This window comes from Chlorocebus sabaeus, chromosome 24 (genome assembly GCF_047675955.1).
Source record: "Chlorocebus sabaeus isolate Y175 chromosome 24, mChlSab1.0.hap1, whole genome shotgun sequence".
Lineage (NCBI taxonomy): Eukaryota > Metazoa > Chordata > Mammalia > Primates > Cercopithecidae > Chlorocebus > Chlorocebus sabaeus.
The window spans coordinates 42,015,485-42,041,660 of NC_132927.1; the positions used below are offsets into that span (position 1 = coordinate 42,015,485).

At 37.8% G+C, this 26,176-nt stretch overlaps 1 protein-coding gene across 6 annotated transcripts in view; it reads left to right on the forward strand.

Annotated features, from left to right (window-relative positions):
* FUT8 (fucosyltransferase 8) overlaps positions 1-26,176 on the forward strand; it is a 274,423-nt gene that overhangs the window by 184,284 nt on the left and 63,963 nt on the right. For all 6 annotated transcript variants that reach the window (XM_073011083.1, XM_073011082.1, XM_073011085.1 and 3 more), the window contains one exon: positions 24,295-24,532. In XM_073011083.1, coding sequence (XP_072867184.1) covers positions 24,295-24,532 — 238 coding nt within the window. The remainder of the gene's footprint in view (positions 1-24,294; positions 24,533-26,176) is intronic.

A 26,176-nucleotide genomic window follows, 5' to 3' on the forward strand; every position in this document is an offset into this window, starting at 1 on the left:
TTTGTGTACTTGGATTATGCAAATTCATGTATCATAAATTTGACCTATCTAAACCTAAAATACCAATTGTGATAAAAAATTTTAACAGGAGTGATGTATGTGATTTGCATAGCTTATGTCACTTGACCTCTCTGTGAAAGGTTTGCACATTTCTATAGAAAATGTCATTACAGTGATCTTATACTAGGCTCAAGGCTTAGGTCAATGGTATTTAATAGATGATAAAATACCCAGATAACTCAAGGTTTTATTAAAGTCCTTTGATTGTGATAGGGAGCAGGTGTTTCTTCTTGTTCCTCTAGTACGTTAAAGTACATTAAAGGAAGCTATGAGATTGAAGAACATTTGTAAGCTGCCATTTCTGAGCACTTTCTGTATGCTTAGTACTATGCAAAGTAACTCTTATGATGCAGGTGTTGTAATGTTCAATGTGCAGGAGAGTAAATTGAGACTTAGAGAGGTTTGTACTTATCTTTGTCTTTAATGATAGTATGAGAGGTGATTCTTCTTTCTCTAGATTATAAAAACTTGAACTTAATAGTGATAGAATGTAGAATTATGTGCTAAGTAGATTAAAACTCTGATAATCAGAAGTATGGGTAAAAAGCCTGACATTTTACAGTTGAAATATTAAACACATCCTAACCTGTCCATTACATCTATGGGACATCTTCTTTCCAGCTTGTAGGAAATGAGTAATAGTTGCTCTTAAATTTTGTTCCATGTATACTAGAAGTATCCTGGAAGATTCAAAATATATTTATGGACTAAGTAAATGTTGTCAGGAAAATGTCAGTTTTAGCAGATCAGACATTAGGAAAATATTGCTACTAGTATGAATAGAAAGTAATGTGGACATTGGAGAATTTCCTTAGGTTTACTGAGGACCTAAATCTATGTGTCTCATTAAACGTAAAAGAAAAAAATAAAAAAAGAAGTCTCAGAGGTTATATTAAAGCAAAATACAAAATGGAACAAGACCCTGGGGCTTTGCTTAGGGAGCATATATTTCTGCCCACTTAGTTGGAGGTTGCTTTTCCTCTTTGCCACCATGTTTTTACGGATTTTATTGGCCTAGACCAGAGGTCAGCAAACTACTACCCTTAGGCCAAATCCACCCAACTGTTCTTGTACATAAAGTTTTGTTGGAGCATAACTATGCTCATTTGTTTATATATCACCTACTTTCAGGCTATAGTTGCAAAGTTGAATAATTTTTACAGAAAATGTACAGCCTGCAAAGCCAAAGATATTTACTGTCTCCTCTTTTACAGAAGAACTTTACTGACCATGGCCTAGACAGTGATGAAAATAATTCTTAAATGTTTTTCCTCCTATTTTCCTTTTCTTCCTCTTCCTGTTCCTTCTATTCCTTTAGCTATATATGAACTCTTGTCGGTATTCCAGGTGTCAGCTTTCTGAGCATATGCCTTTGTCTGCCTCCTGTTGAGGTTCCCACCTCCAACAGTTATTTTTTTCCATTTTTGAGGCTAAGGATTTTTCCTGGTTAGAGTGACAGGACTAGACATCAGGAGTTATGTAAGTACTCAAGAGTATACCCCTTGCTATGTTACAGATTGACCACCATTTTGTTTGCCTTTTGAAGAGCACAGTGATATTTTTTTGAGATGGAGTCTCGCTCTGTCACCCAGGCGGGAGTGCAGTGGCGTGATCTTGGCTCACTGCAAGCTCTGCCTTCCGGGTTCATGCCATTCTCCTGCCTCAGCCTCCCAAGTAGCTGGGGCTACAGGCGACCGCCACCATGCCCAGCTAATTTTTCTGTATTTTTAGTAGAGACAGAGTTTCACCGTGTTAGCCAGGATGGTCTCGATCTCCTGACCTTGTGATCTGCCCGCCTTGGCCTCCCAAAGTGCTGGGATTACAGGCGTGAGCCACCGCACCCAGCCCACGGTGATCTTCTTAAAATGTAGTAGTGTTACCGATGATAAAGATTTCAAATGTGTACAGTGATGTCTTTTTAAATATTGGGACCAAATCCCAATTTATTCTGACTAATATCAGGTTCCACAAGAGGGAATTTGAAGCATCTCTGCTAATGAAATCAGTTTTCATTTTAATTTATCTTTGATTTTTTTGCATGTTGGAGGTGAGGAGGGAATTAGGGTAACACTTTTCATTTAGTTCTTAATTTTCTTCTGTTCTACTCTACAATAAAATTCTAATGGTATATTGGAGCTATTATGGTCATGCTATTGTGTCCGGAATTGGTGGGTTCTTGGTCTTACTGACTTAAAGAATGAAGCTGTGGACGCTCGTGCTGAGTGTTACAGTCCTTAAAGATGCTGTTCCTTAAAGATTGTTCCTTCAGACGTTCAGATGTGTCTGGAGCTTCTTCCTTCTGGTGGGTTCGTGGTCTCGCTGTCAGGAGTGAAGTTGCAGACCTTTGTGGTGAGTGTTACAGCTCTTAAAGGCGGTGTGTCTGGAGTTGTTCGTTCTTCCCGGTGGGTTCGTGGTCTCGCTGGCAGGAGTGAAGCTGCAGACCTTCGTGGTGAGTGTCAGGGCTCATAAAGGTTGCGTGGACCCAAAGAGTGACTGGCAGCAAGGTTTATTGCAAAGGGCGAAAAAACAAAGCTTCTACAGCATGGAAGGGGTCCGGAATGGGTTGCCACTTCTTGCTCCGGCAGCCTGCTTTTATTCCCTTATCTGACCCCACCCACATCCTACTGATTGGTCCATTTTACAGAGAGCTGATTGGTCTGTTTTGACAGAGTGCTGATTGGTGCGTTTACAATCCTTGAGCTAGACGCAGAGTGCTGGTCAGAAAAGTTCTCCAAGTCCTCACTAGGTTAGCTAGATACAGAGTACCAATTGGTGTATTTACAAACCTTGAGCTAGACACAGAGTACTGATTGGTGTATTTACAAACCCTGAGCTAGACACAGAGTGCTGATTGGTGCATTTACAATTCTTGAGCTAGACACAGAGTACTGATTGGTGTATTTATAAACCCTGAGCTAGACACAGAGTGCTGATTGGTGCGTTTACAATTCTTGAGCTAGACACAGAGTACTGAGTGGTGTATTTACAAACCCTGAGCTAGACACAGAGTGCTGATTGGTGCGTTTACAATTCTTGAGCTAGACACAGAGTGCTAGACAGAAAAGTTCTCCAAGTCCCCACTAGGTTAGCTAGATACGGAGTACTGATTGGTCAGTATTTACAAACCCTGAGCTAGACACAGAGTGCTGATTGGTGTATTTATAATCCCTTAGCTAGACATAAAGGTTCTCCAAGTCCCCACTAGACTCAGGAGCCCAGCTGGCTTCTCCCAGTGGACCCTGCATCTGGGCTGCGGGCGGAGCTGCCCGCCAGTCCCCAGCCGGGCCTGCACTCCTCAGCCCTTGGGCGGTTGACGGGACCGGGTGCCATGGAACAGTGGGCGGCACCCGTCCAGGAGGCTTGGGCCACGCGGGAGCCCACTGTGGAGCGGGGCCTCGGATATGGTGGGCTGCAGGTCCCTTGCCCTGCCCCGTGGGGAGGCTGCTGAGGCTGGGAGAGAATTCGAGCACGGTGCATGCGGGCAGGCAGTGCTAGGGGACCTGGCGCAACCTCCGCAGCTGCTGGCCCGGGTGCTAAGCCCCTCACTGCCCTGGGCAGGGGGCGCCAGCTGGCCTCTCCTGCCAGGAGGGAGGCCCGCAAAGCCCATGCCTGCGCCTGCGGGAACTCACACTGGGCTATGATACTACCGGTTCCCGCCTGCGCCTCACCCTCCACACCTCCCCGCAAGCAGAGGGAGGTGACTCTTGGCCTCAGCCAGCCCAGAGAGGGGCTCCCACAGTGCCGTGGTGGGCTGAGGGCCTCAAGCACTGCCAGAGTGGGCGCCGACGACGCCGAGGAGGCGCCGAGAGCCAGGGCTGCTAGCACGTTGTCACCTCTCACTATCACAAGAGGCTCTAGGGTCTAACAACCAGAAAGATTAAGATGCAAATGCAAAAGGAACCATACAGATTTCAATTTGGAGAAGTAGGGAGTCTCTGACTATATTTGAATGGAAAGAGACGTCATTATTTTACCATTGCTTCTTATCTTCTCTCAACTATTCCATGTGTTTTCCGTAATTCTCACACCTTTTATTCCTTTCTTTTCATTGATATAAACATTGTTCATTGTTAAACAAAATATATCACCTATAAAAATCTGACACTTTTGCATGCCCATGGACTACCATTTCTTAGATAAAGATGAAGCATATCAGAAGCTGTCTAAGATTGTTAGAATTCTAGTTAACATTCGGCCAATAAAACAACCCTAAGTTTTGGACATACTCTTGCTCACATCTACCTGAGGTTGGTGATTTTTTGTTTGTTTAGTTGGGGGTTTTTTGGTGGGATGGGTTTGTTTTATTTTATTTTTAATCTGAATCTTCTTCCCTTGAAGTGGTAGCCGAACTTGCTGAGTTTGTGAGTATCAGGGATAGAAGATATCCTGAAGCCACAGTCACATTTGAAATAGAAAAGTTGCTATTGTGTCCCATGTGAGATGGTTGATTATGTTTAAAGGGCTAAGGAAAAGATAGATACTGTGTGTTTGGCTTTGCAACCAAAGGACCTAGTGCCCTGCCTTTTGTACTTAAATAATGGCTGAAAATGGAAATAAAGCTGAACTCTAAGGAAAAGTTTTTAAATCTAAAAGAGTCCATCCTGTATTCAAAGTCTACACACTACAGAGGCTTTGAATAATTTCCTTAAATTTTCACTACTAGAGTTCATTTCAAGTAACTGTTATATTTTCCTTTTAAATAAGAAGATACAATGATACTGTTCTCAAGATCGAGAGACTGTTGGAAAAAAAAAGTGGGTTTACCATTTTTAAAAGAAACATATTAGCAAATGCCTCTGAAAATAGTTATTAGTTTGCCATTAAATGAGTAATGTTACAGTTGTGAGTTAAATGTGCATTAAATGAGAATATATTGGGCTTAAAATACAGTTTCAGGCTTCTATTTCTGGAAAAGATGTAGTAAACACATCATACACTATATATATATTCGTCTATTCTTGTACTACTGTAAAGAAATACCTGAAACTGGGTAATTTATAAAGAAAGGAGGCTTAATTGGTTCACTGTTCTATAGGTTGTGCAAGAAACATAGTGGCTTCTGGGGAGGCCTCAGGAAACTTACAATCATGGCAGAAGGGGATGTGAGATGTCTTACATGGTGGAGCCAGGAGCAAGAGAGAGGGCAGGGCGGTGCTACACACTTTTAAACAATCAGATCTCCTGAGGACTCTATTGTGAGAAAAACACTGGGGGGGGGCGGTGCTAAGCCATTTGTGAAAAACTGCCCCCATGATCCAGTCACCTTCCACCAGGCCCCACCTCCAGCACTGGGGATTGCATTTCAACTTGAGATTTGGGTGGGGACGCAGATCTAAACCAGATCACTGTGCTTCCTGCTAATTACAACAACAACAAAAAACTTGTAATTTCCTGTTTTTTGTGTGTTTACTTATTTGTTTTACTTCCTATATATCCCAGCCAAGGGTACTAGCAGCAGCCTGCAGCTAGAAACCCCAGTGGACAGAGAGGGGGGTAAAAAAGCCCCATTTTAATGATATATATCCAGTTGAAGGCAAGTCATTTTAAAAGTTGCCTCCCTCCCTTCCCCAGGTGCTGTAGCTATGGAGATTGTGCGTATAGCCCTGTCCCCCATGTTTGTCCTGCAATAATGAGGGTACCCCTCCCACTCCGACTGAACACTGTTCCTGCCACTCCCACTGGGCACTGCAGCCATGGAAACTGTGGATAGAACTGCAATAACAAGTTGGCAGCCCTCCCCAATGGATGTTACAGCCACAGAGACTGTGGGCAAAGCCCTGACCACCATTTCCATCCCCTAAGCCTCCCAACTAGAGTGCAGAGGGAAGATTAAAAAGAGGAGGGAGTTAGAGAAACTGAGACTTAAAAAAATCTGTGTTTGAAATCCTGGGCAGACTCCTTAGCATCCTTTGCATGAAACTGATTAGAATCAATACAGAAAAAGGTTTTAGAATTGGGCTTTGCTGTGTTATACCACCTAGGTTTCAGACTGGCCTCTGGGTAGCCCAGTGGAGCAGAACAGAACAACACTAATTAAATTGACATTTGATTCACAGGCTATAAAAGTTGACTAAGACGTGCATTGTGAATCTAAACAATTTGATTGCCTATCAAAATAGAAAATTTAAACAGCAAAGTCTCCTAACATAATATTCATCCTATCAAGAACCAAGAAAATCTCAATTCAAATAACAAAAGATAATCAGCTGACGCTACACCAAGATGACACAGATGTTGGAATTGTCTGACAAGGATTTTAAAGAAGCTATAATAATAAATATACTCCAATCGCAATTACAGTCTTGAAACAAATGAAAAAAATAGCAAGTCTCAGCAAAGAAATAGATGATATAAGGGGGAAACAAATGGAAATTTTAGATCTGATAAATAAAATAAATTAAAAATTAGCTCAGTAGTAAAATAGAGATGACAGAGGAAAGAAATGGTGCACTTAAATTTAGAACAATGTAAATTATCCAATCTGAACAACAGAGAGAATAAAGATTTAAAAAAGGTGAAGAGAGTCTTATGGGGACCTCTGAGACAGTTACAGAAACATCTTCATATTTGTATCATTGAAATCCCAGAAGAAGAAAAGTAGGAGTGAGAGATTGAAGAACATATTTGAAGAACAGAGAGACACAGGGAAAGAGCCAGTGAAGTCAGGTAGTGATTGAAGTGTTGTATCTACAAGCCAAGGAATGACAGGGATGGCTGGCAACCACCTGAAGCCGGGAGAGAGACATAGAACAACTTCTTCCTTAGGGCCTCCAGAAGGAGCCAACTGTGCCAACACCTTGATTTTGTATTTCTGGCTTCCAGAACTGCCAAGAAACCAAAAGACAGGATGAGAATCAACACTTTGTGAGAGCCTTCAGTGGACCAGAAGCTGGAAAGGCCAGATACTCGCTTTCCTAGCACCCTCCCTGTCTTGTACGCCCTCTGCTAGGATGACTGTGTGATTTGCACCTACCTGGTTGATTCAATATAAGAGGAAGTTGGCTGGTGGGAACGTCAGAGAAATGTTTTTCTTTCTGATAAAAATGGAGAGCACATTACAAAAAAGCTCCTAGTATACTTCTTCTTCCGGCCTTTGGATATGGTGTGAGAAGCTTCAGAGGATGTGATGCTTTGGAGCTATTACAGCCATCTTGTGACCACGAGGCATTCAGATAAAAAGCTAACATTCTGAGGCTGGTGAAGAAGAGACTGGCTGGAAACAGCAAAACATTCCTGGGACTGTCCTCTGGTTTTCTCATTAAGTAAACAATGTGTTCTTAGTGTTTAAGCACTTTTTTTTTTTTTTTTTGGAAATACAGCCAAAAGCAGTCCTAACTGATGTACAAGCCAGGTGCCTGACACAATGGGATTCAATATTGGATAAAGGAATAAGAGAAAGAATGAATGAAACTTCTACCATACCTACCTCTACTCCAGCTGTCTCTGTTAACAGGACCTCATCTGGAATACTTGAAGGCTGAGCTGGAATCATCTGAGAACCCATTCCCTCACTTGGCTGATGCTGGAAAGAGCCAAATATCTGGAACGTGGAATAGCAGGAGATCATTGGCCATCTCTCTCTGTATTGGTCTTTTCAGCATTGCAACTTCAAGGTAGTAGGATTTTTTACATGGCAGCTGAGGGCTCCAAAGGTGGTCACTTCAAGAGGCAGAGATAGAGGGAGAACAAGCCAGGAGGAATGTGTGTCCTTGATGTAACCTAGCCTCAGAAGTCACATAGCATCACTTCTGCTTTACTGTATTGGTTAGAGCAGTCATGAGCTCCACTAGTTGGAAGAGGAGAGGTAGAGATCTCCTCTCTTGATGGGAAGGGGCTGGTTGTAGAAAAGCATGTGGAACTGGAAATACTGCCCGGGGCCTTTTTGCTTTGTTTTTTTTTTTTTTTTTTTTTTTTTAAATCTAGTCTGCTACAGCGCCTTATACACACCTCTGTTATCATATTGACCATCTTGATGTCATTCATGTCTTTCATGTCTATCCTTCTGACTGAAGGATGCAAGCATCTGGAAGTTTTAGTCTGTGATTTATTAACTTTAGTATCTGTGATACTTTTATAAAGATATGTTTAATAAATACCTTATTTTGAAGAAAAGAAATTGAAGAAATGACAGAAAACTTCTTAAATTTGGCAAACCTAAATATTCAAGAAGCTGAGCAAACTCCTAACAGGAAAAACTCAGATCCATTCCCAGATACTTTTTAAGTAATTTGCTAAAAACTAAAGACAATGAAAAAAATCTTGAGAGCAGCCAGAGAGAAGCAGCGCATTAGTTATAGAGGAGCAATTTGAATGACTCTGGGTTTCTTATCAAAAAACATGGAGGCCAAGAGAAGTAGCAAAACTGTTTTGTTTGTTTTGAGCTAACATCTTGCTATTTTGCCCATTCTGGTCTCAAACAATCCTCCTGTCTTAGCCTCCCAAAGTGCTAGGATTATAGGCTTTAAACCAGATTTAAAACATTTTTGTGGTGCTGAAAGGAAAGAATTCTCAACCCAGAATTTTTCACCTAGGGAAAATACAATGAAGTGAGAAAAAGACATTTTTGGATGAAAGAAAACTCAGAGAATTCATTGCCAGCAGACTTGTGTAAAAGAGGAAGTTCTTCAGACAGAAAATGATGACAAGAGAATTCTGCTGGAACATCAGAATGAAGAAAGTACAAATTAATAAATACAGGGAATTGCCTAATCTCCTGTTGAGTTTTTAAAACGTTTGGTTAGAAATAAAATTTCTGACAATGTCCGATATGGTTCTCAATGTATATGAAGGTGATTTTTAAAACAACTATATCATAAAAGTGGGGAGAGTAAAGGAACCTAAAAAGTAGGAAGGTTTCTGCATTCCATTTCAAATGGTAAAATGTTGAGATGAGTAGACTGTAATAACTGTTGTATATAGATATAATTATCCCTAGAGTAACTACTAAAAATGCTCTATAGGCCAGGCGTAGTGGAGCACGCCTGTAATCCCCCACACTTTGGGAGGCCGAGGCAGGGGGATCACCTGAGGTCAGGAGTTAGACCAGCCTGGCCAACATGGTGAAACCCCATCTCTACTAAAATACAAAAATTAGCTGAGCATGGTGGCGTGTGCCTGTAATCCCAGCTATTCGGGAGGCTGAGGCAGGAGAATTGCTTGAACCTGGGAGGCGGAGGTTGCAGTGAGCCGAGTTCGTGCCACTCAAGATTCTGTCTCAAAAATAAAAGGCTCTATAAAGAGATATTTTAAAACACTGTAGAACACCATACTTTACAGGAACCATTTCTGATTTTTGTAGTTCCTTAAAACACTATAGATAAATCAAAATTAAATACTAAAAAAAGTTCAGAGTATGCACAGGCAAGGAGAAATGGAAACAAAAAACAAAAGGAGCAAATAAAAAACAATAAAGTGGCATACTTAAATCCCAACATGTCAGTAATTGCATGAAATATAAATACAAATGACCTAAACATACCAGTTAAGAAAGAGGAAAAAAAAATACAGGACAGAGACTGGCAGAATGCTTTTTGTTTGTTTGTTTGTTTGCTTGTTTTTGATACAGAGTTTCGCTCTTGTTGCCCAGGCTGGAGTGCAATGGCATGATCTCGGCTCACTGCAACCTCTGCCTCCTGGGTTCAAGTGATTCTTCTACCTCAGCCTGCTAAGTAACTGGGATTACAGGCATGTGCTGCCACGCCTGGCTAACTTTGTATTTTTAGTAGAGATGGGGTTTTTCCATGTTGGTCAGGCTGATCTCGAACTCCCAACCTCAGGTGATGCACCCACCTCGGCCTCCCAAAGTGCTGGGATTACAGGTGCGAGCCACTGTGCCCAGCCTGTTTTTTATTTTAATGATCCAACTATATGCTGTCCCCCCAAGAAACTAACTTCACATATAACGACATAGGTAGATTAAAAGTAAAATGATGGGCAGATATACCATGCAAACAATAATCAAAAGAAAGAGTGACTGGGCTGGGTGCGGTGGCTCACGCCTGTAATCTCAGCACTTTGGGAGGCTGAGGCAGGCGGATCACGAGGTCAGGAGATCGAAACCATTCTGGCTAACGCAGTGAAACCCCATCTCTACTAAAAATACAAAAACAAAATTAGCCGGGCATGGTGGTGAGCACCTGTTGTCCCAGCTACTTGGGAGGCTGAGGCAGGAGAATGGCATGAACCCGGGAGGCGGAGCTTGCAGTGAGGCGAGATTGTGCCACTGCGCTTTAGCCTGGGCAACAGCACAAGACTCCGTCTCCAAAACAAAACAAATACAGTGACTATTAATCTCAGACAGAATAGACTTCAGAGCAAAGAAAACTAGCAGAGACAAAGGAAGATACAATAATAATAAAATGATCAATTTACCAAAAAATGTAATTCTAAACGTGTACACTTAACAGGTTTTCAAAATACATGAAGCAAAAACTGACAGAACTGAAAGGAGAACAGACAAATATAGTTGGAGACTTTAAAACCCCTCTTTCAATAATTGATGGAAGCATTAAACCAAAAACAAACAAGGTCATTCATCATGACCAAGTGGGATTTATCCCTGGGACACAAGAATGGTTCAACATACACAAATCAACCAATGTGATATGTTATGTCAACAGAATGAAAGACAAAAACTGTATGGTCATTTCAATTGATGCTGAAAAGCATTTAATACAACTTAACTTACCTTCATGATAAAAACCCTCAAAAAACTGGGTATAAAGGGGGAATACACCTCAACATAATAAAAGCCATATACAGCAGACCCACAACTAGTATCATAATGGGGAAAAACTGAAAGACTTTTCTCTAAGATCTGGAGCATGGCAAGGAGGCCCACTTTTACCACTGTTATTCAACGCAGTGCTGATTACTCTAGCTAGAGTAATCAGACAAGAGAAGGAAATAACCAACATCTAAATTAGAAAGGAAGAAATCAATTTATTCTTGTTTGCAGACTATATGGTTCAATATTTGGAAAAATCTAAAGACTACCAAAAAAACTAGAAGTGATGAATTCAGTGAAGTTGCAAGTACAAAGTCAACACACAAATATCAGTATTGTTTCTATATGCCAACAGTGAGCAATCTGACAAAGAAATTTTAAAAAGTAATCCCATTTACAATAGCTACAGATAAAATTAAGTAACAAGAAATTATCCAAAGAAGTAAAGGATCTCTACAATGCTAACTATAAAACACTAATGAAGGAAATTGAAGAGAACGTAAAAAATGGAAAGATATTGTATGTGCATGGATTGGAAGAATAAATATTGTTAAAATGTTTATACTATCCAAAGTAATCTGTAGATTCAGTGTAATCTCTTTCAAAATACCAATGACACTCTTCACAGAAATAGAAAAAAGAATCTAAAACTTGTATGGAATCACACACACACACACAAAAAACAGAATAGTCAAAGCTATCCTGAACACAAACCTCAAAACTGGAGGAATCAAAACTGGAGGAATCACACTGCCTGACTTCAAATTATATACTACAGAACTATAGTAACCAAAACAGCATGGTACTGGCATATAGACCATAGACCAATGGAACAGGATAGAGAACCCAGAAACAAATCTGTACATCTATAGTAAACTCATTTTCTACATAAGTCACAAACTTACACTGGGGAAAGGAAAGTCTCTTCAATAAATGGTGCTGAGAAAACTGAATATCCTTATGCTCAGGAATGATACTAGACCTCAATCTTACCATATCCACAAATCAAAATGGATTAAAGACTTAAATCTGAGACCTCACACTATAAAACTACTAAAAGGAAACATTGGGGAAACTCTCCAGGACATTGGTTTGAGTGGGTAAAGTTTTCTTAAGTAATACCCGATAAGCACAGGCAACCAAAGCAAAAATGGACAAATGGGATCTTATCAGGTTAAAAACCTTCTGCCTGCACAGCAAAGGAAGTAGTCAACAAAGTGAAGAGACAACCCACAGAATGGGAGGAAATATTTGCAAACTGCCCACCTGACAAGGGATGAATAACCAGAATATAAAAGGAGCTCAAACGACTAAATGTGATCAAAAAGTAGGCAAAAGATCTGAATAGATGTTTCTCAAAAGAAGACATACAAATGGCAGTCATATGAAAAGGTGCTCAGCATCAATGATATCAGATAAATGCAAATTTTAAAAACCGACAATGAGATACCATCTCACCCCAGTTAAAATGGCTTTTACCCAAAAGACAGGCAATAGCAAATGCTGAGAAACAAATAACAAATGTGGAGAAAAGGGAACCCTCATACACTGTTAGTGGGAATGTAAATTAGTACAACCACTATGAAGAACAGTTAGGACGTTCCTCATAAAACTAAAAATTGAACTACCATATGATCCAGCAACGCAGCTGCTGGGTATATAATGAAAAGAAAGGAAATCAGTGTATTAAAGAAATATTTGCACTCCCATGTTTACTGCAGCACTTTCCACAATAGCCAGAATTTGAAAGCAACCTAAGTGCCCATCAGCAGATGAATGAACAAAGAAAATATGTAATACCTATACACAATGGAGTACTATGCAGCCATAAAAAAAAATGAGATCCTGTCATTTGCAACAACATGGATGAGACTGCAGATCATTATCTTAAGTGAAATAAACCAGGCACAGAAAGACAAACTTGGCATGTTCTCACTTATTTGTGGGAGCTAAAAATTAAAACAAATTGAACTCATGGAGATAGAGACAGAATGATGGTTACCAGAGGCTGGGAAATGTAGTTGTGGGGGCGAGTAAAGGGATATAGTTAATGGATACAAAAAATAGTTAGAAAGAATAAGTCCCAGTATTTCACAGCACAGCAGGGTAACAGTCAATAATAATTTAATTGTACATTTAAAAATAACTAAAAGAGGATAACTGGATTGTTTGTAACACAAAGGGTGGCTACCCCATTTACCCTGATGTGATTTTTCATGCATTGTATACCTATGTAAAAATACTTGATGTATCCCATAAATATATATACGTACTATGTGCTCAAAAAAAAAAAAAAGAAAAAGCTAAAAAAAAAAAAAGAACTTTTTATTTACCAGCGACCTTGTTAAAGAGGATGAAAGAGAAGCCATAGACTGGGAGAAATCTGCAAATCACATGTCCAACAAAGGCATGTATAGAGAATGTATTAAGAACTTTCTAATCTCAATAGTAAGAAACAATCTAATTAGAAAATAGGCAAAGTCTTGTACAGACAGCTATACAAAAGACATATACAGATGACAAATAAGCACATAAAAAATGTTCAAAAATCATTAGTTATTAGGGAAATGCAAAAGACATGATGAGATACAATTACCTGTCAGAATGGCTAAAATAAAAAATGCCAGGAATGTGGAACAACGAGCTCTTTCATGCATTGCTTATGAGAATGTAAAATGGTACGGCCATTCTAGGAAACAGTTTGGTAGTTCCCCATAAACGTACCATTACCAATATGATCCAACAATCACATTCCTGTATATCCTAGAGAAAAACCATGTCCACACAGAAAGTTGTACACTCATGTGCATAGCATCTTAGTTTGTAATCACCAAAAAGTGGAAAGAACCCAAGTGTCCTTCAGTGAGTAAATAAACCGTGATATAATCCACATAATAGAATACTACCTAGTAATAAGAACAAATCAACTATTACACACAAGTTGGATGGATCTCAAAAGCATTGTGCTGAATGATAAAAAGCCAGTCTCAAAAGATTAACAACTATCTAAATTCCATTTATAATGCTCTTAAAGTAAGTAAATTGTAGTGATGGAGAACAGTTCAGTGGGTTCCAGAGATTAAGGTTTGGGGAAGAGTGTACCTCTAAATTGGAAGTATAAAGGGTTTTTGTTTTGTTTTGATGGTACAGCTTGTATCCTAATTTTGGTGGTAGTTGCATGAGTGTATACATGTTAGAGTGCATGTGAAAACTGGTAAAATCTAAAAAACAGTTTCCTGATTTTGATAATGTACTATGGTTAAGTAATATGTTCTTCTTGGGGAAAGCTTTTTGGAAGGTACACCGTAAGTACAGTAGCTCTCTGTACTATTTTGGCAGTTTATTATGGATCTTAAATTATTTCAAAATAAAAGTAAAATAAATACAGTGTTAAAAATTTTTGAGGCATAAAGAGAATAAAATGTGAACTGGTTACAGTACTGTTCATTGAGGTAGTTTGAGAAAAGTGGTCTTGAGGTTTTGTTTTGTTTTGTTTTTTGTTTTTCATTAAAAAAAACAATAATAGCTGGGGATTCCAAAGAAATTCATGCTCAGCTAACAGTGTATTTTTCATGTATGGCTAGCTGCATGGAGAAATGAGACAAATACTCGGTCTTGGAGAAGAGGTATCCAGATTTGACATCTGGTCTAATTGTTGTTGATGGTTTGGTTTTAAAGCCAGTAAATAGACAAGTGCTGTAAGTACCAGTACTACCCAGAGGAATGGTACTTTGCAGAATGGAAAACCTAGCAAAACTGTATAACTTAAACCCTGACTTTTATTTAAAACAAAACATTTGGAGCAGCTTTTGCACAGGAACAGTTTCAACCATTGTTTTCCTTTTGCCAGTACTTCATCTTTTACACTTGATCTTAGCCAAAATGCTGAGAATTGATACTTTATCTTTTTACTCCTGTGTAATAAGACAGGGCTGACTATTCATAGGCATGCTTTTTACTCCTTTCCCCCTTCTACCCTCTTCCTCTTCCTCTTCCCCTTTCTGTCCTCTTCTCTTGTCCACCTTTCTTCCCCTCTATTCTCCTCCCAACTCCCCTTTTTTCTATCTTACTTCCTCCTCTCCTCTTTTCCCTTCTCACTCTCTTTTTAAAAAGAGTACCTGTCATATCATACTTGATGATATGTTTTGAGGAAAGAGTCCCTAAATGAATTCTGTCAACTAAAATGATGATGGAGGACCTTTCTGAAATTCAGTCTTAATTTTTGTAAGCATGCTCTTTATAACCTCAATAGCTCAATTGATTCTGAGACCTGGGAATTAGGGTATAAACTTACAGAGAAAAGTTGAGGTGCTTGAGAAGATACATTTTCTGTGCATTTATATAGGATTGTCAGATTCTGGCTCCTTGTATAACTCAGCTTTTCTTCTGTATCCTTGGAGATAGTTTTATTTACATTATATTCTTGAATGAGAATATGAATCATTAATTATCTGTCTTTCCTTTGTGGCCCTTCTGGTAGCAGAAAAATATTACCAAGGTTATTCTGGCGTGGAAGTCTCTTGAATCTAAGTTGAGGGTTTTCTAGAGACCACCTGGAACTCCCAGAGATAACAGAATACTGTCTTGAAAGCCTCGATGGAAGAAATTTCCCACATTTGCTTGTTGCTTTCTATTGGATTTACGGAATTTCCATCTTTTAAAAATGACTTTAAAGCATTTAGTAGAGACTTACAGGTAAAGAGCAAAAGTTTTTAAAATGTATTATTTAAAGTAAGCTAACTGTGGCTTTACTTACCAAGACAAGCTTTCCTCTTTAATGACTGTATAGTAACGATCTGCCTTTACTGTAGTCTTTTAGTCTATAAACTCTGTATCTTGGTATCTTTCCTCCCTTAAGTTTCCACTCTTAGATTTTACAGAATACCCATAGGGAAATTTCCCGAAGCACTTGGTAAACTACTTGGGCCTGAGCGATTGTGTTGTCCTTACTACCTGGAACAGATCGTTTGGGTTGCTAGAGGGGTGGAAAGGATGCCTTAGTACAGTCTTAACTTTGCTATGGAAAATATTCTTGTTTAATATGTTAAGAGACAATAATTTCCAGTCTTGGCTTTTAAAAGTGAGCATGCTTTTTAACTGTCTCTTTCATGGTTATTAACTATGCCAGAGTCTTCATTTTAATTACCACATGGAATACTTCAGTTCTCTTATTTGCTTCATTACCTTTTCTCCTTGGTTTTGAAAATAATGTTCGAGAAATAAAATCAGATTGTTTCTAATATAATGAAATGCTTTCAACACCCTATTAATGAATTCTTTCTTCATTAGCAACACAAAGCTAGATATTGCAAATCTTTTTAAACAAACAAATTAAAAACTGTTTAGTCTTCTTATTAGAGCAGACAAAGAGCACAGTACAATTTAACTCACCTGACCTGACCCATTTTTTTGGTTTTTACTGAACTGTCTTCACTGGAAATAGGAGCTATCTTTGACTTAACTCCTTCCAATAGAAGGGATTTCTTAGAGAGGAGTTGAAAGGATCTCCTGGGGTTCTGATTCTTAATTTTCAGTTTACAGAAATAGCTAGATATGTGTTTTGAGCCTGGACTTCTTGCTGCATCTCGTATTGAAGATATCATGGTGAAATAGATAAGGGCAGTGGACAGTGGATAAAGAGACCGTGCAGGTCTCTTGAACCTGAGAGGGTTTGCCACCTGTTAATTTATTTTTATGACTATGGACTTGACATCACCTTTGTCTCTGTAAATGTAATTCAGTTGAACTAATGGTTATTGAGCATTTACTGTTTGCAAGAGGTGGCTGGAGATATTATGTGCAGTTTATATTGACTAAATGTTTTCTTTGTTGTTAATTTAGCCTTTTTCTGCAGTGTTTTTGGTCAGTAGTAACTCTGGGCGGGTGAGGGATATTACATTGTGGCTGGAAAATTTGTACTCTGAAGTTGCTTTTATTGGTGTGTAGGAAAAATCTTTATTAAAAGTCATAGAAAAAAATTATTAAAAGCCACAAAATCAGTACTATTTGGTAATATTTTATAATTCACAATGCTACTAATTTCCTAAGTGGAGTCAGTGGAAACCCATAAATCCTAAGTAATAGAATAACGCCTATGGTTTACTAGTTGATTGAAAATTGTTCTCTTTTTGCAAAGGGGAAATTAACCTGGTATCCTAATTTGAAATATGTCTAATAGTGACTATTTTTATATTTTAACCTAAGTAAAATATGTCAGCGTTATGATGGCACCTTACTGAATTAGTAATCGTTTATTTCTAAGGACTGCTGTTTTCCTTCAAATACCATTTTGGTTAGAGGCTTATTAATTCAAGTATTGTTCCCAATTGTTGATTTATAGGGCAGAGAGAAATAACACAGCTTTCAGCTCTGTTGAAGCAGGGTCATTCTTGGAAACTAATGGTGTCAGATGAAATGCCTCAGATAGTGTAAAAGAAAATAATGGGCCAGGAGTGGTGGCTCATGCCTGTAATCCCAGCACTTTGGAAGCCTGAGGTGGGAGGATGGCTTAAGTTCACAAGTTCGAAATCAGCCTGGGCAACATGGGAAAACCCGTCTCTACCAAAAAATACAAAAATTAGCTGGGCTACTTGGGGGGCTGAGGTGGGAGGATGGCTTGAGCCCAGGAGGTTGAGGTTGTGGTGAACCATGATTGTGCCACTGCACTCCAGCCTGGGCAATAGAGCCAGAACTTGTCTCAAAAATAATAATTGAAGAAAATAAAAAGGGAACTGAATTCAGAAGAATCCTGTTATATCTTAAATCCTTATTTCTTGATTTATATGTACTATGGTGACAGCTTTGCTGATGAATTATAATTACAAAAATGTTACATAACATTGTTAGCATATAAAGACCCGTGATTGGGCTACCTTGCAACACTAACTAATACTCAAAAAGAACACACACACACACAAAACTGGATTTATTCAGTGTGAAATAATGTCTCTTGAAACCATGAGGATAAATAAGAAGTATGTTCAAATTAATTTTGTACATATACCATCTCATTTATTTAGCCTCATAGTAGCTCTGAGAAAGAAGGGTGAGTGAACAGGGAGAGGCTGTGTAGGGAGGTAATTTTTGTGTCTATTTTAAACTAACCAGTTGAAACCAAATCACACAATTGAGTTCATAGCAGAACCTTCATTGGACCAAAATCATATCTTTAACCTGTCTATCCAAGCCTTTTCATTGTTGTCTTAGGTAATTTTCACAAATGTACCTTGTATTTCTAAAACTTGAATTATCATTATTGCAAGGAGCTAGAATGTATCTGCCTATTGGTGAGTCTGACTTTTAAGTAGATCCCATATACAAAAATCTCATATTATAAAACATAATTTATTGTGTTTATAGTTTAGAGTAAAGCTTCTTTTAGTAATGAGACCCTTCTATATATCTTGCTTATGGATATGACACATTTTCTAGTCTTTTGCAGACATCAACTGGATAGTATAAAACTAGGATGGGTGGTAACTGATAAGAGCTGTTTGGTAAGAAATTTGAAAACTACGAAACTATGGCTCTGTATCCCTTTTATAGAGTCCCATAAATCTCTTTATATTTGTTGCTATTCTGTAACAATGCTGGATAACAAAGGCTTAGCTTAGAATAGGGGTTTTCTATAAAATTCCTTTTCATGAGGATAAATTCCTGTTCATTTCAGAGTTGTTGCTTTATTTTTTTTCTAGATATGTACTCTGATAAACCTAATCTTGTGTTAGGAACATAAATACCTTTTCTTTAGTGTCCTCTGCCTTTTTCTGGAACTTTCATGAGCAAGTTATTTTGAATTTTCCAGACTTCTAAATATTTGGACAAAAAAATTGGGCTATGACTCTGAGCTTTTTCAGTGTTTCATTTACTGTTATCAGTACAGTCATTCATTTTCTCGTATCACCCTTCGAGTCTTCCATTCATCACCTTATATGTATAGACATTTCTCATTTCAGAATCAAGCATAATGGATTTTACCTCTTTCTTTGTGTCCTCTATGACATAAACAGAAAAGAATTAATATAGTCTGTCTTCAGCTTGATTTGAGATACACTAAGCATCATTCATTAAACCACTTGTACAGATTGCCCTTTTAGGTCTCAGCTCTTGTGCTCAAAGCGTTAGGTTCTAGTCAAACTCTGTTCTTAACACAGTGAATATACTTTCTTAAATGTAGATGTGAGTCTTCTTTTAAATAGAAAATCTATAGTTTCCATACTAAAGGTCAGATGTTTCAATTATTATGTTCCTTCACTCTTTTTTTCCTTAAAAAAAAAAAAAAAAAAGACGACGACTAACGTAAGATATAATAGTAGGGGAAATTGGGTGTGAGGTATATGGGAATTCTCTGTGCTATCTTGCAGTAATTTAGTACATCTAAAAACTGTTCTAAAAGAAAAGGTTTATTGAAGAAAATATGAAGGACATTTCCTTTTTCATTCATATGAATTTTAGTGATATTCAAGTATTCTATTTCTCATGAAAATCTGACAAATGTCAATGTTATTTGTCCATTCTTTTGATAAATGGAGTCAATAATAAACCTTTGGATCAGTTTGAGAATATTATTTATTCCCAGGATCCTTATACAATATTGCACAGAAATTAAATGATGCAGATCTCCCATTCCCACATGTTACCACACTTCTCTGTTCCTCTCAGATCTTTTGTGGCTATAGCAAAAGTGTGAGAATGCTTATTGCTTTAGGAGTCTGCCATGAGTTCATAGTTTCAAAGAATCACCAACTCTACTACTTGATTGTGGAAGCAATATTGACCAAATCTTGCTGAATTTTATCAGGGTTCTCTCAGATTCAAAAAGGCTCTTAACTCTTCCTCAGTTTCTTGATGGTATTTCTGCTTTGATCTAAAAAAAGACCAGCTTGCTGTGACACATTTGAATATGAAAGGTACCTCTTCTGGAGGTAACTTGTATTTTCCCTTCTCAGTTTTTCCTTTGGAATCATTTTACAAACTGCAGCTTTTGTTTCTAGGGCTCTGCTTGACAGGACCGATGATATCCCTGGAAAATGGTTTTAGAGTTGATGTTTGGTGACTGCATTATTCAAGGCTCATATAAATTGAGAACTGGTTACATTGCCTCTTGCTATGTAGGATAAAAGATTCTGTTCTTAGAGTCACTCATCCTCTCTCTCATAGACAAAACAGCTAGGAGAACTTCTCAGACTAATTTTGTTATATGAAGAACTAAGATGCCTAGGAATAATTTAGCAATAGCTCATCCAAATTAAAGCAAAGTTGAACTTTAGAATGGAAGAAAAAGAAATTATCATGTTAGCTAAACATTTGCTTTCTGGATCTCCTGATTAAAAAGTGGCATACTACATCTCAAGTTAGCCAGTATAGAACACATTCTACATTCCGTTGTAAAAATGGCTGGTAGCTATCATCAAGTATGATTTTTTTAAATGTTCCATGCCTGATATTTTGTAATTGTTGAAATCAGATATCCCTTTACTCAGTGGCTTTTACTTCATAATGAAAAAGTAGATTTTGTTGTAATATATAAAATTGTGGAGATAGATGGAATTAACAGAGAAATTAGAATTTGTCTTTTAAGATAATTTGAGTTTCATCATAGAAGGTAAGCTCAGAATGCTGAAGTGCTGCTGGAATAAATGAACTGTTTTACCTTTTTCATAAAGATACTGATGTATGCAACTTTTAATTCAGAGATAATTCCATTTGCATGTTCTGAGTGATGAAGAAGTGAAAGAAGTAAGAAACTGAGTAATAAAGAAGTGAAAGAAAGAACCTATACACTGCTGGTGGGAATGTAAATTAGTTCAGCCATTGTAGAAAGCAGTGTGGAAATTACTCAACCAAAAACCATTTGACCCAGCAATCCCATTACTGGATATGTACGCAAAGGAATATAAATCATTCTACTATAAAGATACATGCATGCATATGTTCATTGCAGCACTATTCACGATAGCAACGACATGGAATCAACCTAAATGCCCATCAGTGGTAGACTGGGTAAAGAAAGTGTGGTACGTATATACTATGGAATGAATACTATGCAACCATAAAAAAGAATGAGATCATGTCCTTTGCAGGGGCATGGATGGAGATGGAGGCCATTATTCTTAGCAAACTAATGCAGAAACAGAAAACCAAATGCTGCATGTTTTCACTTATAAGTAGGAACTAAATGATGAGAACACATGGACACATAGAGGGGAACCACAGACACTGGGGCCTATCAAAGGGTGGACAGTGGGAGGAGGGAGAGGATCTGGAGAAATAACTAATGAATACTAGACTTAAAACCTGGGTGACTAAATAATCTGTACAACAAACCCCCCGTGACACAAGTTTACCTGTATACAAACCTGCACATGTATCCCTATACTTAAAATTAAAAAATAAAAAACAAAATGCAGTGTTAAAAATGAGAAGTGAAAGAATTTTTTAAATGTAACTGCTTAATTTCACATTTGTTTAGAGTTCTTCCCAAGAAACTTGCTTTTCACTGCAGTCTCCTTAAATATGTACATATAGTTTTCATTGGATTCATTGAAATCCAATCCAGCAGGATTCTTTCCTAAATAAGAAACGTACTGGATCAGTTCCGACCTATTTTATGAATTTTGGTATTTGTCACCTGTAAAGAGAAGTTAAGGGAACATCACCCCAACTCCACAAAAATACCATCAGAGACTATTATGAACATCTCTGTGAGCACAAATTAGAAAACCTACAATAAATAATTCCTGGAAACATACAACCTCCCAAGACTGAACCAGGAAGAAATTCATACCCTGAACAGACCAGTAACAAGTTCTGAAATTTAATCAGTAATAAAAAGCCTGCCATCCAGAAAAGGCCCAGGGATAGACAACCAAATTCTACCACACATTTAAGAAGACCTGGCACCATTCCTACTGAAACTGTTCCAAAAAATTGAGGAGAGACTCCTCCCTAACTCATTCTATGAGGGCAGCATCATTCTGATACCAAAACCTGGCAAAGACACAAGAACAAAAAGAAAACATCAGGCCAATATCCTTGATGAACATAGAAGTAAAAATCCTCAACAAAATAATAGCAAGCCAAATCCAGCAGCATATCAAAAAGCTAATTCACCACAATCAAATAGGCTTTATCCCTGGGATGCAAGATTGGTTCAACATACACAAATCCATAAATGTGATTCATCACATAGGCAGAATTAAAAACAAAAAGATTATCTCAATAGATGCAGAAAAGGCTTTCAGTAAAATTCAGAATCTCTTCATGTTAAAAATCCTCAACAGACTAGCCATCGAAGGAACATACCTATAAATAGTAAGACCCATCTATGACGAACCCACAGACAACACCATACTGAGTGGACAAAAGCTGGAAGCCTTTCTCTTGAGACCTGAAACAAGACAAGGATGCCCACTCTCACCATTGCTATTTAACATAGTTCTAAAAGTCCTAGCCAGAGCAGACAGGCAGGCAAGAGAAAAAAATTAAAGGCATCCAAATAGGAAGAAAGGAAGTCAAACTACCTCTCTTTGCAAGCAGTATGATCCTACAGCTAGAAAATCCCATAGTCCCTACCCAAAAGCTCCTAGATCTGAAAAACAACTTCAGCAAAGTTTCATGCCACAAAATCACTGTACAAAAATCAGTAGCATTTCTATACACCAGTAATGTCCAAGGTGAGAGCTCAGTCAAGAATGGCATCCTAGTCACAATTGCCACAAAAATAATGAAATACCTAAGAATACTGCTAACTAGGGAGGTGCAAGATCTCTACCAGGAGAATTACAAAACACTGCTCAAAGAAATCAGAGATGACACAAACAAATGGAAAAACACTCCAGGCTCATGGGTGGGAAGAATCAATATCATTAAAATGGCCATAGTGCCCAAAGCAATTTACAGATTCTATGCTATTCCCATCAAACTACCAGTGACATTCTTCACAGAACTAGAAAACTGATTTAAAATTCATATAGACTCAGAAAAGAGCCTGAATAGCCCAAGCAATCCTAAGCAAAAAGAACAAAGCTGGAAGCATCGCATTACCCAAATTCAAACTATACTACAAGGCTACAGTAACCATTGGTACCAAACACCATGGTACCCATACCATGTATCACCATACCAAACAGCGTGGTACTGGCACAAAAACAGACATATAGACCAATGGTACAGAATGGAGAATCTGGAAATAAAGTCATACACCTACAACTTTCTAATCTTTGACAAAGCTGACAAAAACAAGCCAAGGAGAAAGGACTCCCTATTCAATAAATTGTGCTGGGATAACTGGCTAGCTGTATGCAGAAGATTGAAACTGGACCCCTTTCTTTCACTGTATACAAAAATTAAGTCAAGATAGATAAAAGACTTAAATGTAAAACCTAAAACCATAAAAACTCTAGAAGAAAACCTAGGAAATACCATTATGGATATAGGCCCTGGGAAAGATTGCATGATGCAGATGCCAAAAACAGTTGCAACAGAATCAAAAATTGGCAAATGGAACCTAATTAAAGAGCTTCTGAACAGTAAAAGAAATTATCAACAGAGTAAACAGACAACCAACAGAATAGGAGAAAATATTTGCAAGCCATGAAAGGTCTAATATCTAGAATCTATAAGGAACTTAACAAGCAAAAAGCAACATTATTACAAAGGCAAAGGACATGACAGATACTTTTCAAAGGACATATACACAGTCAATAAGTATGAAACATCACTAATCATTAGAGAAATGCAAATCAGAATCACAGTGATATACCATCAGAATGAGATAATAGTCAGAATGTTGTTATTAAAAAGTCAAAAAATAACATGCTGGTGAGGCTACGGAGAAAGGGACATTTATACATTGCCAATGGAAATGTAAATTAGTTCAACCATTGGAAAGTAGTTTGGTAGTTTCTCAAAGAACTCAGAGAGCTACCATTTGACCCAGCAATCCCATTATTGGGTATATAACCAAAGGAATATAAATTATTCTGCTATAAAGACACATGCACTTATATGTTAATCACAGCACTATTTGCAATTGCAAAGACATGGAATAAACCTAGATACCCATCAGTGGTAGACTAGAAAAAAGATGTGGCACATATATATCATGGAATAGTATGAAGCCTTAAAAAAGAATGAGACCATGTCCTTTGCAGCAACATGGATGAAGCTAGAGGTCGCTATCCTAAGCAAACTAATGCGGGAACAGAAAACCAAACACTTCATATTCTTATTAAAAGTGTGAGCTAAACGTTGAGTACATATGGACACAAGAGAATTATAGACATTGGGGCCTACTTGAGGGTGAAAGGTGGGAGGAGGGTGAAGATCAAAAAACCACATATAACTTACTATGCTGATTACTTGGGGTGTATACCAAACCCCCACGACACACAATTTATAGAACAAACCTGCACATGTGTCCCTGAAGCTGAAAGCAAAAAAAAAAAAGAGAAATTGACCTCTCTGTACAACTTGTCTTTATTTTTGTTTCTCTTTCTCCCTGACAGAATCCCAAGGACTGCAGCAAAGCCAAGAAGCTGGTGTGTAATATCAACAAAGGCTGTGGCTATGGCTGTCAACTCCATCATGTGGTCTACTGCTTCATGATTGCATATGGCACACAGCGAACACTCATCTTAGAATCTCAGAATTGGCGCTATGCTACTGGTGGATGGGAGACTGTATTCAGGCCTGTAAGTGAGACATGCACAGACAGATCTGGCATCTCCACTGGACACTGGTCAGGTAAGGAGCTTGTGCAGCATATGAGATCTCTGGGCTGATTCACTCAATTACCAGATTATTAGATTTCTAGGTAGTCCTTCATGGAACATACTTGTCTTTTCCTCTGGATCCATGAATACTATACAATATCCAGATAAAATCTAGAAGAACAGTATTTTATTTTAAAAGTATTTTATTATGTATTTCATTTCTGATGCTCATTTTTATGTGAATTTAGCAAAAATCACTGAGTTTTTTTCAGGGAGCATAATTTAATATTTTAATTATAATGATATGCCTTTCATTCTGTAGGATGATTTCACATTATTGAACTCATTTTAATATGAAATAATCATCATATAAAGTAGTCCAGTTTATATGGACTACTATATATGAGTAGCATGAACATGCATGAGAATCACCTGGAAGTCTTCATAAAAGTCCATTTTCTGATAAGGAAGGTCTGGGGTGCAGCCTGAGAGTTTTAATTTCTGACGAAAGTTTTAGGTTTAGGGACCGTGCTTTGAGAACCACTGAGGTGGACCTTGCTGGTAACTTTATCTTCAAATGAAGCCTAATTTGTGTGATTTTAATTGTATTCAGGAAACATTTAATTAATAGTAATGTGACTAAGGTACTATACTAGGCATTATAAGCAGATAGATCACTAAGAAATTTCCTTTCTCTCCAAGGAAGTGGTGATGGTGTAGAATATAGAAAAGAGTTTCTTACTGCTAGCCTAGTGCTTTTCTTTCTATAATCATGATCTTTAAGATCTAAAGTTGGGCTACCTTGTTTAAATTGTGGCTTTATTGTTTTGTAATCTTGGACAAGTTACTTAACCTAGGTCTTAGTTTCCTTATCAGTAAAATGAAGAGTAATAACTTACTTTATTGAATTGTTGCTAGATTAAATGAAATAATATATGTAATGCACTTACTACCTGATATATGAACTCATATCTAGTAATTTTTAGCTACTACGAATAGCCTTTATTCATTAAACAAATGTATAATGAGTGCCTACAGTGTGACAGATACTGAATTAAGTAATCAGGATAAATGCTAAGCAAGACAATATACATCCTCTGCACTCACATCTTGTGGGAATTCCAACATTTTTCAAAAAACTGAGGCATTTCAGTTAATATCATTTATTATGGGGCTAAGCACCTTTTTTCACAAGCTACAACACTAGATACAAAATAAGGAGCTATGTCATCAGCAAAGTAAATTTGGTTCCTTCATTTCTTTTGCCTCCTTTGAAAAAAAATCAGTAATATCTGACTCTTTGCAGAAGTGTCATGAAACTTAATTGAGTACTTTCTATAAAATATTTTTGAGTTGCTCTGCAAGAAGTCCTGTCTGGATTAAAAGTATTTTGTGATTTTTGTCTTCTATAGGGTAGAAACCTCATTTTATATATCAACTGATTTTTTATTTTTAACTCACTTCAGATTTTAAGGTGAACCTCTTTATCTAGAACCTAGTTGAGCTTTAGTTTTAAAGTTTCATCTTCTCCTGATCTGGTCTGTACTTTTAACAGCTAGTGCCAACAGATCAGTTATAAAGGTTAGGAAGATACTAAATCTATCATTCAGGAAAAGAAACTCTGCCAGCCCCACTATGGCTAACTTTTTTCATTTCATGGACTTAGTTCAGTTTA